At 49.0% G+C, this 15259-nt stretch overlaps 1 protein-coding gene across 1 annotated transcript in view; it reads right to left on the reverse strand.

Moving 5' to 3' along the window:
- Positions 1-1475: 1475 nt before the first annotated feature.
- Slc13a4 (solute carrier family 13 member 4) overlaps positions 1476-15259 on the reverse strand; it is a 39302-nt gene continuing 25518 nt past the window's right edge. Inside the window, exons 8-16 of the mRNA XM_087901870.1 lie at positions 13666-13853; positions 12891-13010; positions 11796-11897; positions 10158-10259; positions 9351-9448; positions 9014-9138; positions 6046-6207; positions 4462-4599; positions 1476-2606 (exon numbers count right to left, since the gene is read on the reverse strand). Of these exons, the coding sequence (XP_087757996.1) occupies positions 2469-2606; positions 4462-4599; positions 6046-6207; positions 9014-9138; positions 9351-9448; positions 10158-10259; positions 11796-11897; positions 12891-13010; positions 13666-13853 (1173 nt within the window). The 3' untranslated portion in view covers positions 1476-2468. The remainder of the gene's footprint in view (positions 2607-4461; positions 4600-6045; positions 6208-9013; positions 9139-9350; positions 9449-10157; positions 10260-11795; positions 11898-12890; positions 13011-13665; positions 13854-15259) is intronic.

A 15259-nucleotide genomic window follows, 5' to 3' on the forward strand; every position in this document is an offset into this window, starting at 1 on the left:
CGTGACGTGTAAATGCCAAGTGTGGGAGATCATCCTCGTGTTCACTGCTGCTGGGTCCTAGTTTCCCTGCCTGTGGCCGTAAGGAAACACTGACCAAAAGCAACTGGGGGAGCCAAGAGTTTATTTTGCTCACAGGTTGCAGTCTATCATCAAGGGGACCCAGGAGCTCAAGGTAGGAACCTAGAGGCAGAAACTGAAGCAGAGGCCAAGGAGGAGTCCTGCTCACTGGCTCGCTTCCCATGGCTTGCTCAACCGCCTTCCACAGCCCTGGTTCATCTGCCCAGGGAAGGCACAGCCTACAGAGAGCTAGGCCCTCCTATGCCAATTAGCAATTAAGGAAACGCTGTATAGACAAACGCCCACTAGCCAATCGATGGGGACAATGCTTCACTTGAGGGTGCCTCTTTCAGATGTGTTAAGTTGATAACCGAAGATGACTATGACATGAGTGACTTAAAGGGATTTCAAAGGCAGTTTTGAGCAGATTTGATATGCAACTTACAAGAATAAGATTCAGCCATACTTAATATCCTTGTCTCAGTTTCATCATCTGGAAGGTGATTGTATTTTCACAGCTATTGTGTGATATTAGAAAATAAAAATCAAATCCTACCAAGAGACGGACCGGAAGTGAAGTGCTCTTAGACGCCTGGAAGTTAACCACATCTGCCACTCCATTGTCGAGGTAGGCAGTCATGTTTGGCCCGAATCTGGGTTAGGGAAGAGGGTGCTGTTCTGAGCACAGTCACGTCAGGCTGTGATGGTTGAAGGCGGCTGCTAATGGAGACCCCGGCAGCAGTTGCTGCGGGAGGGCCCATTGCTTTCCCCGAGGAAGACTCAGATCGCGGAAGGTGGCCAAGCCATTCCAAGTATGCTTGCTTGAGCCAACTTTTCTCTTTTTACCTCCTATACTCCCTGAATCATGTCACCAGTACTTTTCTTATCTAACCCAGGGTCTAGGAGTTCTGTAATGGTTCAGAACTGTCATGAGCCGTCCCAGCAAGAGGAGAAACACTCTGTCTCAAAAACACTTTGAAGCAAATTGCTTTGGGATGCCATTGCTGTCAAGCCAGCTATACTATTGGCCTTGTGTATAGGTTTGTGAAATCCTCACTGTTGTGATTGGCCAAATACTGGCTGTGCTAGTTAGTAAGGTAGAACTGGTCATATTCCTGGTTAAACCTGGCCGGTCACATTCTGTGGCGCCTGGAAGCATTGACTGGCACACAGGGGACTTCACAACTCAGATGCGTGGCAAGCTACATGTGTGATTTAACAGATAGTGTCCCAAGAAAACTGCTGTCAGTAGTAAACTTAAATCAGTTATAGCAGTGTAGTACTGCAGGGGACTTAAAGATCGGTTTAACAAGCAACCGATAGAAATCAGAAGCACAAACAGAAGGGATGGAGGTCTCCATCTAGCTCTCCAGCAAGGGCACCGAACACGGTTCCCCAGCAGAAGGAGTAGACCTTGCTTTGCAGTGGCTTTTTTTCCCCATCAGAAACATTTATTGAACAGAGTTTAATACATTATAAAGAACCCAAAACACCTCTTTCCCTCAAAGGTTCAGGGATGCATAGGAAGGCCTGGCAGGGCCTTTGGGCACTACTTGGAACTTGGTGTTCTCAGAAACAAACTAGTCATTAAATGGAGAAGCAAGTATAACATCAATAATACTGTGGTCTTAACAGGAGGTTTGGTCTCCCTCATAAGACAGACTCGAACCTTTTTCCTCCCTCACCACACTCACAAGGCAATAGCATTTCTGGTTAACGACAGTGCATAGAGATGCTGATTTGATTTCACTTTGTTTTGTTTTGTTTTGCCCTCCTCTTACCTTTGATGGGATAAGGCCAACCTCTTCCTAAAGAGGCATGCTATTTCTTTACAGAAATCTGGTGCCAAGGGAAAGGGGAAACGCTAAAGAGAAAGAGAGACTTAGGCAAATAAAACTGATGGAAGTACAGGTTGCCACAATGAGGACCTCTCCAGGATTACCTTTTCCTAGACATAGGTAAAAACGCTTGAGAACACTAGGTAAGGCTTTCCCGCAGAAGAGGGGTCACAGGTCTCGTGGTCTGTGTAGGCAGAGTGCTCTGCTATCTCGGATCCCTAGGCAGGGGCAGGGAGCATAAAACCTGGTGTGGCCGGTCAGTTTGTGAGGCTCCCCTCGGGGAACTAAGGCTTGCAGTGTTTTTTGGTCTCAGGAAGAGTTAGGGCTGGACAGAGAGAGAGAGAGAGAGCAGTTATAGGCTTTCTTGAGAGTTGGTTCTAGGGGAAGCAGGCAGGCTGGGAAGGAGACACACCCACACATCTGGTGGCAGGTGGAGGAATCTGGTGACAGGTGGAGGAATCTGGTGACAGGGATGTCCTCCATACGGTTCTGGGCGGTCTGGGCTGTGCGTGCCTGCTGGCTTCAGTTGCCTGTGGCTCAGCTCTGGATGTGCTGGTTAACTGTCCACTTGCGTTAGGTCTGATCGGTGATGTTGCTGACCTTAGCCCAGGCCGGGAAAGTGTCCAAGTGGAAGAGGCTAACTCCCCAAGTATTGATGGCCACCATCACTATCACCAGGCCAATGACATTGACTCCCAGGCCAGCTTTCACCTGCGGGACAAAAGCCAGAAAACACTGGTCATTCTGAGCCAACAGTAGCCAGACTGCCCCACAGTGAGCCCTTCCTAGGCCCAGCCTTAGCATCGCCCCTGTGCCGTTCTGATTACTCCCAGTAGCTGCTTAGACTGCGCTAGTTCTGCTCTGCTTCTTCAGGATGTACCCATCTGTGGCAGGGCCGGGAAAGGCGATGGGGGGCAGGGAGAGGGATAAGAATCACCTTCTTGCCTATAGCACTCTCTCGTCATTAAGTAGAAGCCTAGGAGGTCTGCGAAGCTACCTGAGAAACCAGGTCTGAGGAGTGTTGTTATTTGTGTAACAGAGTGATGGGGAAATATATTTAGCATAAACAAATCTCCTGAGCGGAATGCAGAACCTCCTAAGTGCTCACCTACACTAAGAATGTAGGAGAGACTGTATTTTGCCACTGTTACCATCCCCCCACACACACAACTGAGGGACATAGAGTACCTTGGGTTACTTAGGGAAGTAGCTGCCTCTGCCTAATCCTCCCCACCCCCCAGGAGAGTAACAGAGACCTGTTAGCCCTCCCGGCGACCTTTGCTTCTTCCTTTAAAGGCAAGTGTACCTCTGACAGGCCTCATTTCTCCGCCACAGCCTCGACCCACAGGCCGATGATGTGAAGGTCGGTGGCTGGTTGAACTGGGACCCAAGCAGGTCCTCTAGCTGGGGAAAATGGACACTGGAAAATTGCTCAAAACCCACCACTAGCCTTCTGGCTAGGACCTGAACTTCTCAGTCATCCTGCACCCTGTTGTGTGAGGCGTGGCCCATGCTTTCCAGCAGATGGTGGAGGGGGTCTTGTGTACTAAATTCAGGTCCCGTGGAACGGAAAGGGACCACAGAAGTACCTACTTGGTACCATCTTGTTGAGCAGGTGAAGAAACTGGAGATTTAAATTAGCATCAAGCTAGGAATGGAACCTGACACTGGCTCTCTTCCTGTCTTCTAGTCCTGTCTCTGATAACGTAAAGGCAAGGGGTAAGGGGTCAGCCACACAGGGGAAGCGGAGGCAAGAGAGTTGAGGCAGAACTCAGCGTGAGCAGCCTAGGGGTGATGCAGGGAGGGGGAGGGGAGTGGCCACGATCTCCCGTCCTGAAGTCACCCCATGAAGAGCCATTTTAATGGTGAAAAAGCCACCCAAAACTTGTGTGGCCACTGAGGGGAAGAGTTGCGCCTCAGCCAGGGTGATTGGACCCTGCTTCAGACCGTTGGGCCTCCGTGCTTTGTGTGAGTTGGTTTAATATCTCCTCGCACTGTGGTCAGCTTTGAGGACTGAGATCAGCCGTAATTATAGACTGAGAGAGGAATGTGGGTATGCCCAGCACTAACGGCAGCCACAGACTGTCTCTGCACAGCAACCTCCTGGGACCCAGCTGGAAACCAGTCTGGGGAGGAGACATTTTAATTTGTATTGCTGCCTCAGGGCTCCCTCCCTTGGGCGAGAACTGAACAGAAGGATCCTGTTCTCACAAGACACCTTTCACCGGGGCTCACGCAGTTTCTCATACTCCATGGTCTCCGGATAAATCAGCACTTGTCCAGGGAAGGCTTGTGCCAGCTGATGCCTTCTGGAATGAGGCCAAAGCCTGTGCCCTGGTAGCTTTCTCTATCCCCGGGCCTGCTTTTTTCCAGATGAGAGTTAGGGAAAGCCCATCGCTGTCCCTGGAACTTACAGGCCAACCCAGAGCCCTTTAATAGGAATGGGTCTTTCCACACACCAGAGAGTGCTGGGAGCCTGCTATGAAATCAGAGATTCCGGGAGAAGTCCACACAGCGAACCATCCCTGCCCTCGTGGGAGCCTGGCAGAGGGCACCCACAGCTCACCATGTCTTTGATCTGGCAGTGCCCATAGCTGAAGACGATGGCATTGGGGGGGTTGCCCACAGGCAACATCACAGCAAAGGAGATGGACATGGTGACTGGGACCAGGGTGTAGAGTGGATTGATGTGCAGCGTTTCCGACTAGAGGAGAAAAATTCACAGTGACGTTAACTCTGAGAAGAGGTTGGCATGGCCTGTGCTCTCAAGGTGGCGTGGTGTTGGATACCATCTTCTGGGGCATGTTCTTGTTAGTTCCCTGCCCTGGGACATGCCGCTGGGACATGCTTTTTCCCACAAGGGCAGAAACTCTGAGGCAATTCCAAGGATGGATGTTTGAGCTTTGGGTGGGGGTGGGGGAAGGACATCTTATACTTTATGTTTATTTTATGTGCATTGGTGTTTTGTCTGCATGTATGTCTGTGTGAGGGTGTCAGATCTTGAAGTTACAGACAGTCATTAGCTACCTTGTGGATGCCAGGAATTGAACTCTGGTCCTCTAGAAGAGTAGTCAGAGCAGGCTCCTTAACCACTGAGCCATCTCTCCAGCCCCCCATTTTTGTAATTTATTTTTTATTGGGAAGAGACATCTTATTGAACTGGTTCTTGAAGTTCATTCTTTAGCTAAGAAATCCCTTCTTTAAGAAAATCTCTTGGGGCTGGAGAGATGGCTCAGAGGTTAAGACCGTTGCCTGCTCTTCCAAAGGTCCTGAGTTCAATTCCCAGCAACCACATGGTGGCTCACAACCATCTGTAATGAGGTCTGGTGCCCTCTTCTGGCCTGCAGACATACACACAGACAGAATATTGTATACATAATAAATAAATAATAATTTAAAAAAAAGAAAAAAGAAAATCTCTTGAATAAATCTCAATTAAAGTGGCTTTAATTGAAGCAAGAATCCCTCACCGTTGGGGTGTAGGTCTGAGGGGCTCTCCCACCCTGGAAGATAGTTTAGTTGCTCTCTTTGGGATTTGAACCCATGGCCTTGCTTTCAGTATTGGTGTGTTTTAAGAAAATGGTCCGGAAGGGCGCCGTGGCACATGGATTTCATCTCAGCATCCCTCCCAGTACTGGCAGGCAGAGGCAGATGGAGACATCTGAGCAGAGGGCAGCCATGAGAGCTGCCGTTCCATGAAGCAGGAAGGGTTTGTGTAGGTTGGTAGGGCCCTCATGCCCTACGCTTCCAGGGGCAGCATTCAATCAGGTGTATTTCCTTGGGGACTTCGACACTTGCTGAGTCTGAGGTTTTGGAGTCAGGCTGATATTGGAGGTGGTGCCTGTTCAAGCTATGGTCTTGTGTATTGTTTTCCTGAGATGACTTCAGTATGCAGCCCAGGCTGCCTTCAAAGAAATTAATTCTGCTGTTTTTGAAAAGTGTTTCTAAACTATTGATATATTAATGTATAACTTTATTTTACTAATTGTCCTTTTAAAAACATTCACTACTTAAGCTATGGTTTGAACACCAACCAGTGAAAGTGGTGGGCGGTGAGAGAGGAATAGCTGTAGGAACAGTTCCCCAGGCCAGGCTTGGCACTGAGGCCCTGGGGCACATGTCTGGCCATTAAGGAGTCTCAGCTACTCACCAGGGTGCACAGGATGGGCAGGAAGATGGTGATGGTGGCTGGATTGCTGACAAACTCTGTGACGATGGACACCAGGACACACGCCAGGAGAGTGATAGCCCACGGTGGGAGGCTGCTCAGAGACAGCATCTGGTGCCCGATCCACGTGGAGAGGCCGGAGCTCTGCAGGAGGAGGTGGGGCGGTGAGAAGGAAGGAGCAAAAGCCAGTTCCGGAGGGGGCGGGAGTGCTCCATGGAAGGGCTACCAGGCCTCATCCGACCTCTCTGGCCTCTCCAGAGCCACACTGAGTTCATGAGTAGATCGATTTAATAGTTCAGAAATGTCTTAAAAATGGGCAGCATTCTATCTTTGGGTTTTCTGGTCATGGGACGTTTAGAGCCACCCACCTTGGCCACAAGATCCTCCCTAGGCAGAATTGGGGGTCTTTACCCCCAGCTTTGCACATCAGGGTTACTCTTCATCCTTCTTCCACCCTCTGACAACCTCACTCCGTGCAGCCCCCTCGCAATGGTGAGGGTTATCTTTCCTCTCCTAATTAATGGCCAATGACATTATCGAGTTCCTGTACTAAACATCCCAGGTCACCATATGCATTTTTTTCTCTCTTCTCTGTGACTGACAGACTCAGATTCCTCCTAGAGCATCCCAGAAACTGCAAAGGTGATAAAGAAATGGAGAGTGGGCAGGAGGCAAGGTGGACTATTTCGCAATCCATCAAGCTTAAGGACCACTCCCATATGATTGGGCTGCAAGCTCCCTTCGCTCCTCTTTGCTAAAGTCATCGAGAGCTCATGGATCTCCTGGGAACTCTCACCACACCACGGCAAGCTCACAGACAAGTGATGACCAGAGACCTTCACAGTTCTCTCTGCTGTAACTGAGGCATGTGGAGGGCTCTGAGAGCGGCCCACACAGTACTTGGTGTTGGCTAATAATTCATACAGCTCCTCACAGCCTCCGGCAGCTGTCACCCTTCCTTCTTCTAACACATTATTACACCAAGAGAATGGTACAAAGGCTGGAAGAGTTAGCAGATGAGTTATAAACAGTGTATTTTAGGAAACGATTGAGTTTTACTTAGGATGTTATCCAAGCAGTACTTATAAACTAAAGTAACGTAGGATAACTAGTTTTCCAACACATTGTTTATACTAAAGTTCGAAATAAATTGATAAATTATGGTGCCAAGTCAGAAGAAGCATAACAAAGGACATTTTTCTTTTTTAAAAAGACTTGGCTGAAGATGCTCTACACTGGAGTTTCCTTACTTGTGTCAAAACTCTGAAATAGTTTCAAACTCAGTAGGAATGGCACAGATTTTACCCGAATCGCTCTAGTATCAAAGTTAGCCGAGTCAGAAGGAGTTACAGGGACAGGACCGTGGTGTCTATAATTTATACACAGTTTTGATGGAAAGAAGAATACGTAATGCCAGGGAATGTCCAGGCCAAATGAATAACGGAAATGCAATAAAAGCCAATATAAAACTCTGAGCACAGAGTTAGAAATGTCGACATGGGGTGGCTGAACAGGACCAAGGTTTATAGTGGCCGCTAACGCAAAGAATTAGAGCCGCAAGTGATTGCAATTTCATTGCAGATGTGGACACATGTGCCCAGGCAGCCCCAGAAAAACTCCTATGCTTTTCTGCATAGCAACTACAGGCCGATGCTGCCGTCAGGGAAAGAGGAGGGCTAGCTAATATAATTAACCGATAGACTGACCACCCCGGGACCATATTTAAATACAGCGGAAGAAAACTTCAGTGAGTCCTGAGCGAGTCCGGAAATTGTATGTAACCTCTGAGAACGGTTAAAGGAGCTAGGGACTTTTAGCTGGGGGGAAAAGTCTAATAGAACCTATTGGTTACATTGATAACTATTACCTGGAATTCTAGACAACAGTCAGAACCAACAGTGACGACACACAAAGAAGAAAGAACAACTTGGCTGGAAAATGAATAACTGTTCTTGGTATAGGGAGTGCCCAGTCAGTGGAGGCGTGCAAGGATGATGTCCTGGCACGAATACTCAGTGGGTAGGAAATTGGCCTCAGTGTCCCCTGAGGTTCCTCCCTGTATAGGAGTCTGGCTGGCTGCCAATGGTGAGATAGTATTGAGGCCCAAAAGGAATGGGCAGTCAACAGTGTACCAGGTTGGGGCTGGAGAGGGCTCTGCAGCAAAAACCACTTATGCTTGCAGAGGACCTGGTTTCAGATCCCAACACCCACCTGGCAGCTCACAACCAACCCTAACTCCAGTTCCTGGGGATCTAATGTCTTCTGACCTCTCCAGACACCAGGCACACATACGGCGCACATACATACGTGCAGGCAAAACACTCATAAACATAAAATAAATTCTAAGGTGGAAAATATACCAAGTTTGGGGCAGGATAGTGCATGGAGCCAAAGTGGAGGGAGAAGCAGTCTGAACCCCAGTCTGATTAATTCCCAGGATTCTTTCCTTCACAGAGGGCTAATGGTAGTAGAGCTTCAATTATTTCTTACCAGTTTCACTAAAATGATCCCATGCTGAGCATTCTCAGCCAGGAAGCCAAGCAGACCTATATCAGCTTCTGCTAAGATTCCCTGGGAGGCTCAGCCTAGGTATGTAGACGGTCCGAGGGACAACCTACTGAGTTGTCATTTGGGCTCTCTATGAACATTTGTGACCTACCTCCTGTCAGTGAGACCCCAGAAAGGAGATGCCTATAAAATCCCCACTTCCTTTTGCTTGTGACAGTGTGGGGGTTACAAAGGCGGTATCAATGTCTGTGCTGACTTGTGGCGCCAGCCAAGATGGCCAGGGAGAAGCCAGCGTCTGCTCTCCCATGTTGCCGTCCTTCCTAGTGACTTGGTGACCATTGTACTCCCCCTTGGTCACTTCTAGTCTCCCCCTCAGGGTTGTAATGGACTCCTAGGAAGCTTCTGGACCAATATTTGACCAAGAAGAGAACTGAATTATTACCTTGCTGCCAGATGCCAGGGCATAGCCTCCTCCCACCAGGATGACAATCTCCCAGGGCATAGTTTTCTGGAAGTCCTTCCATGTGATGATGGGCTCTATCCCCTGGGTGGGCTCCTGGCTTGCCCCTGAATCACAGATAGGAAGAAACAGAGGCAGGTAAAACCCTGGCAGTATGACGGTTTGTGAAGAAGAGTCTAGCTAACATGGAAATTGCAAGGGTTGGGAGCTAGCTATCTGGGCTGGAGTCTGAAGGGCCTCGGAAGGTCTCTTGACCATTCTGACTTGGTATTCTCTGATTAAAGCCACCTCCGACCTTGTCCCTTGAGCCTTCTCTCACCATCTCTCTTCTTCCCAAAGCACGGCTTCTTCGCTGGAATGAGGAAGAGCAGGAAGCCAAGGAATACAGAGACCGTGGCATCTGTGCGGTAGCCTTTCCTAGCAAAGAGATACACGGGGCAGCGGGAGGAGAGTCAGGAATCCTCGAGAGCAACACAAGTCTCAAGACAGGTTGTGGGGACAGAGCACCTCTTCACAGGACACAATCCAGCAGTGACGCAACCTGTTTGCCGGTTGTTGGGCTGTGCTATGGTGCATTTACAGGGAGGGTTAATGTCTGGAGGCAGCCTCCCTAAGGGAGGTGTCTTAGTGTGACGTGACGGCCAGTAATGCTTGAACTGAGTGATCAGAGTTCTTTAGATAATAATGAAGCACGGGCCTCTCTCCTGGGAGGACCACGCCTCAACGCTGGTGCTGGGAGAGCTTATAAATCTGTAGTGGTGGCCTGAGACCCTATGTGTACCTCGCCTGGTGGCTTCTTCCTCCACAGGGCTCTGAGGCCACAGTCTCATTATAGCTAGTCCTTTATAGAGGTTTCCCCCTTGACATGCTCAGCATCTGGGAAATGGGTGAGGCTCCAAGCGTGCTTCCGTACGCTGACTAAGGTTACGTGGTAAATGGCAGCCCCCGGTTGCAACCCTAGACAGGGACTTCCAGCACTGTGCCTTCTTCCCGGCTCCATACTGCCACTTCCCTAGAAAGCATGGATTTCCCAAGGGGCAAAATGCTTCCTGGGGTTTATGTAACCTGTGGTTACAGCTTGAGGGATGAGTGAGGATGGGGTTCAGGAGGAAACCGTATTGCTTACTTTTCAAAGAAAGAATCCCAGCCAGGGACAAAGCCAGGCTCCCTGGTAAACCACAGCACTGTCATCAGGATGAAGAAAAATGCGGTCACCATTTCAGGGTAGCTGTCAAAGAAAGCAGGAAGAACCGCTTCAAGAACCAGGAACTTAGCTTTCTCACGTGGCTTCTGGAAGCTGCTATCCAGACCGCCAACACTGACGACATGAAACACAGATACTACTTAAGTACTAGACTGGCTGGCAGTGAATTAGGAAACAAACCGACAGGGATGCTAGAGGCAGCAGAAGCCATGTTTCCTGGAGAAATGTAGGTGGGAGGGAGAGGGCACAGCGGTGTTGTGAATAAGACAGCTTAATCTTCACTCTCAGGAGAGCGCCATACAGTGAGCATCCTCAGATTCGGCCGGTGGGAGCACACTCTGCTACCAACCAGTGTTTTAGGGAAATTCACCACACACCTTAGGAGCTTTAATTTTGGTTATTCCCTTCACCCGAGACAATAACTGGCAATGCATAGTGAATTATTACCTATTGAGAAGGAATCAACAGTGTTGTTTATCCAATGAGGTTCTGTGACAGCGAGTACATTTTGGTATTACCATTAAAATGAGATCCAACCAGTAATTGTCTTGTTGCCATGGCAGAATGAACAACATGGGGACATAATCCGAGCAGAAGGTTAAGTGAAAAGAGCGTATACAACTACGTTCAGTATGAACGTTATAAAATATATACATTAGGCATGCATGTATACACATAATTATAATATGCGTAGCCTGTAGTACTGAAGTTTGAACCCAAGGCTTCATGAATACCTAGCAAGTGCTTTATCATTGAGTTAACTTTCCCAGCTCACTTTGGCTTTATTCGAAATAGTCTAAGTTGCCCAGTCTTGAACTTACCTTCTTGCCTCAGCCTTTGGAGTTAATTGAAATTGTAAATCCAGCTTAATCACATAATTTACACACACACACACACACACACACACACACACACACACACGAAAGGAATATATTATGCTAGCAATTAAAACAAGGATACAAGTCCATTTTACTTTTTTCTTACACATTCCTATATTTTATAAATGGCATGCCATGAACATTTATTCCTTTTATAAATTAAAGCTTTAAAAATATCATTTCTATCTGAAATTTTTTTTACTCAAAGTTCTGTATAGGGAACACTCTGAGAGAGGACATATAATATGCATTGGGCAGAAGGCTGTATCGGGGCACTGTGGGAAATTGACAGAAGTGTTAGTCAAGCTGGTAGTGATGTCCTAGTAGTGACCTCTTATCTTCAAGTCTGTGTCTTATGCTCTAATAGCACTGAGGCCCCCACAGCTAGATCCCTACTGTGGCCCATCTGAGACATGCAAAGACCCTTGACTTTGCAAGGAATCTCGCAGGTTCCATCAGTGGTTGTGTTTTCTTTCTGTTGAATTTCCGCCAGCTGCCTCACTAGAAGAGGGTGGCCACCGAAAACCGGGCCAGCATGGCTCTGACATTAAATAGCACCATCTGAATGCTTAGATGTGGAGTGTTGGAAAGTTCTGCCAGTGTGGGGGACTGTCAGGACCAAGGCTGCTGGTTCCCCTCACTGTTGGCACTGGACAGGGAGAAGGGGAATGGTAGCTCTTACCTAATGTCTCCCAGCTTTTCGTATTCCTCCCGGATCCTCTTCTCTGACAGCTCTTCCCGTTTGGTCTTCTTCTTCTTGCTCAAAGAACAGGTCTCTTTAAAGCTAGGAAGGGAGAGTGAGCATGAAGGTAAAATATGCTTCTGAGGTCAGATATACCACTCATCTCCTCTTCACACAACGCTGCCCGCTCTCCTGTCAGCTTCTGTCTGCCTAGTTACCCAGCCCCTCTTAGGCCCTACCCTGGCCTTCGGTTATATCCATCCGGACATAGCTGGGGTGTGGGATTATGTCTTACAGAGGTAGCTGGGTATTTATGTCTAGTTGTTTCCATACACCCGAGTATGGGAGTAGAGCTGGAGTGTTGATGTGTGTGTGTGTGTGTGTGTGTGTGTGTGTGTGTGTGTGTGTGTGCATACACACTTATTTGCCTAGAGACAAGATTTGTCTGGGTAAAGGTAGGTACTAGTTTTATGTTACAATATTGGCCTGCTGTACACAGCCATCGCTGGTTTGACACTAAGTTGAGTAAAGAATGATGGGTTCCATTAGGCGGTTTACTAAGGAAACATCATATGTATTTTCCCCATTTGCACTTGAGGTTGATCAAATTTTAGAGTAGATGGATGGTTATTAAGAGAAGGCTTACTAAGCAGTTTAATATTAGAAATAATATCACAGGGGTCAAGTCCAACTTGTCATTTTGAGAGAAATGACGAGCACATTCCAAATAAACTTCTAAACTGAAATCACTCCTGTCTAGAGAATGAAAACCAGGGCAGCTTAGGCTCTTCTCCCTCAGAGCAGTTGAGGTTACTCTGTGACTTGAGGGCAATGAAGCTTCATCAGACACTCTCCAGGCTTCTGATAAACCAGACAGGTCTGCAAGCCAAGTGGTGAGAATTAAAACCATCTCATCGTGCTCTGAGAGAGAAGTGCAGAGTTCATGAAATCTTCGAGTCTCCAGAAGAGGCAATGTTCAGCTCAGTCTCGTCCCCTGCCTCCCCAGAGCACAGGCCGTTGGGTCTGGGCCTGCCCGCTCGCACCAGAGCCTCTGGGAGAACCTTGGTGTTTGGCCAGCAGGGCCCGAACACTCACTTGCAGCCCAGGAAGAGCCAGTGCATCCAGAACCAGCTGACCACCAGCATGAGGAGGGAGATGGGGAAGCTGAAGAGGAACCAGGTCCCGAAGTTTACCACCTCTGCCGCCGGGTACTGGCTGGAGGGGGAAGACCAGGGCAGGGGTAAGGAACACATGCTATTTCCACCTGCTATCTGGGAGTGATAGCCAAGAGCTCCTTCAGGAGACACACAGCAGGCCCAGAGTGGAGGAAACTATAATAACACTTGATCAGACATTACCTAGAACTGTGCAGACTCAACCCAGCTCCTCCTTCTCACTGGCAGTTCCTCCCGAGACCTCAAGGAGCTCCCTAAACCCCCTATTCTGCATTCTTCCAAGTTTCCATCCAGAATGAGTTTTCAAAACTATACCTCTGACATCCACCCTTACTTCAAATTCCTTGAAGGCTTCTCACAGCCTTCCTGGTGCTGGCTAAGCTCTCTGTAGGTCTTGCCATCCCTTTGCCAATCTGTTCCTCTCCCTTCCATCCTCCTGCCTCAGAGCCCTCACACTGCTGTATGTTCTTTGGAAAGCTTCCATCTAGTTTTTCTTGCCTCATCATCCAGGTGGCCCCATGGCCTTCCTGCAGATGGAAAAGCTCCCTAGCAGAATCCCGGACTGGTCTTACCCTCCTCCACTGGCATGCCAGCCGCTCCGCTCTGGCTCTGGCTCTGCCCCTGGCTCTGCCCGGCACCTAGCCGCATACTGACCAATAGAGGGCTCTTACTTGCTGAGTGTGTGAAGGACTTACTTGTTGAAATACTCTAGGAAGATGAGGCTGGTGGATGTGCCAATTATGGTGGTCAGGCCGCCGATGGTGGCGGCGTAGGAGATGCTCAGAGAAAGGCACTTGCAGATCATTTGGTCGTGGTGGGATCTGTACTTCTTCCTGTTCGGTTCTTGGTTCTTGGAACTGGGGGTCAGGACTCCTGGCTTCTCCTACCAAAGGAAAATCAGCGAATCTCCACGGTTAGCATGGGCTAGCCAGGACATGAAGCCAGAGAGGCAGGAGGCATAGTGGTTCAGTGGACAGGCGTTGAGTTACAGAAGAACCTTGCTTTCGTGAAGAGAAGATGATACACTTGAGCTCCCCCTCCCTGCCTCACTCTTCCCTCTCTCCTGCCTTTGGCCTTTCCCCTCCCTCTTTGCACATAAGCCTTGGTCTTGGCATGGTCTTCTCAGTCTTGCTTGGTTGAGTATGGACTAAAGAGGCAGGTGCCCCCATCCCTTCCAGGCTGGGGCCTCTCATTCTCCTGCTAATTCTTTTCATTTTTAAAGTGTTTTTTGGCCCATGGTTAATTAGTCCAGTGTAGCCTCAAAATCACCATGTAGCTAAACTTGGCCTTAAATTCCTCATCTGGCTGCCTCTACCTTCTAAGTGCTGGGACTACAGTCAGGCACTACCATGCCTGGCGGCACGAGACTTGGAGAAGCCTGGTGCAAACATTAGCTGGCCAAGTCATAGGAAAACTGCTTTTTGGAAGTGGCCATCTTGCCAGGCTTCTCATGGCCCTTAACTGTTGTGAAATATTAATTTGAGATGTGTTATATTCATTTATGCTGTGGAATATTTGTTTACTGATGCAAAGATGTGTGGCACTCTGTGAAGCTGTGTTATTTTGCCTGTCTAAAACATCTGATTGGTCTAATGAAGAGCTGAAAGGCCAATAGCTAGACTGGAGAGGGATGGGTTGGGCTAGCAGGGAGAGTGAATAAATAGGAGGAGAAATCTGGAAAGAGGAGATCAAGGAGTCAGAAAAGGAGAAGAGAATATCAGGGTCCGGTTACCTAGCCACCCAGCCACCCAGCTATCCAGCCATAACAGCCACACAGCCACCCACCCACACAGCCACACAGCCACCCAGCCACCCAGCCACCCAGCCACCCAACCACACAGCCACCCAGCCACACAGCCACCCAGCCACCCAGTCACCCAATCACACAGCCACACAGCCACCCAACCACACAGCCACCCAACCACACAGCCACCCAGCCACACAGTCACCTAGCCACACAGCAACCCAGCCACACAGCCACCCAGTCACACAGCCACACAGTCACCCAGTCACACAGCCACACAGTCACCCAGACACACAGCCACACAGCCACACAGCCACCCAGTCACACAGCCACACAGTCACCCAGTCACACAGTCACCCAGTCACCCAGCCACACAGCCACACAGCCACCCAGTCACACAGCCACACAGCCACCCAGCCACACAGTCACCTAGCCACCCAGTCACCCAGTCACACAGCCACACAGCCACCCAGCCACCCAGTCACACAGCCACACAGCCACACAGTCCCACAGTCACACAGCTACACAGCCATACAACTAGCCAT

Source organism: Myodes glareolus, chromosome 25 (genome assembly GCF_982192425.1).
Source record: "Myodes glareolus chromosome 25, mMyoGla1.1, whole genome shotgun sequence".
Taxonomy (NCBI): domain Eukaryota; kingdom Metazoa; phylum Chordata; class Mammalia; order Rodentia; family Cricetidae; genus Myodes; species Myodes glareolus.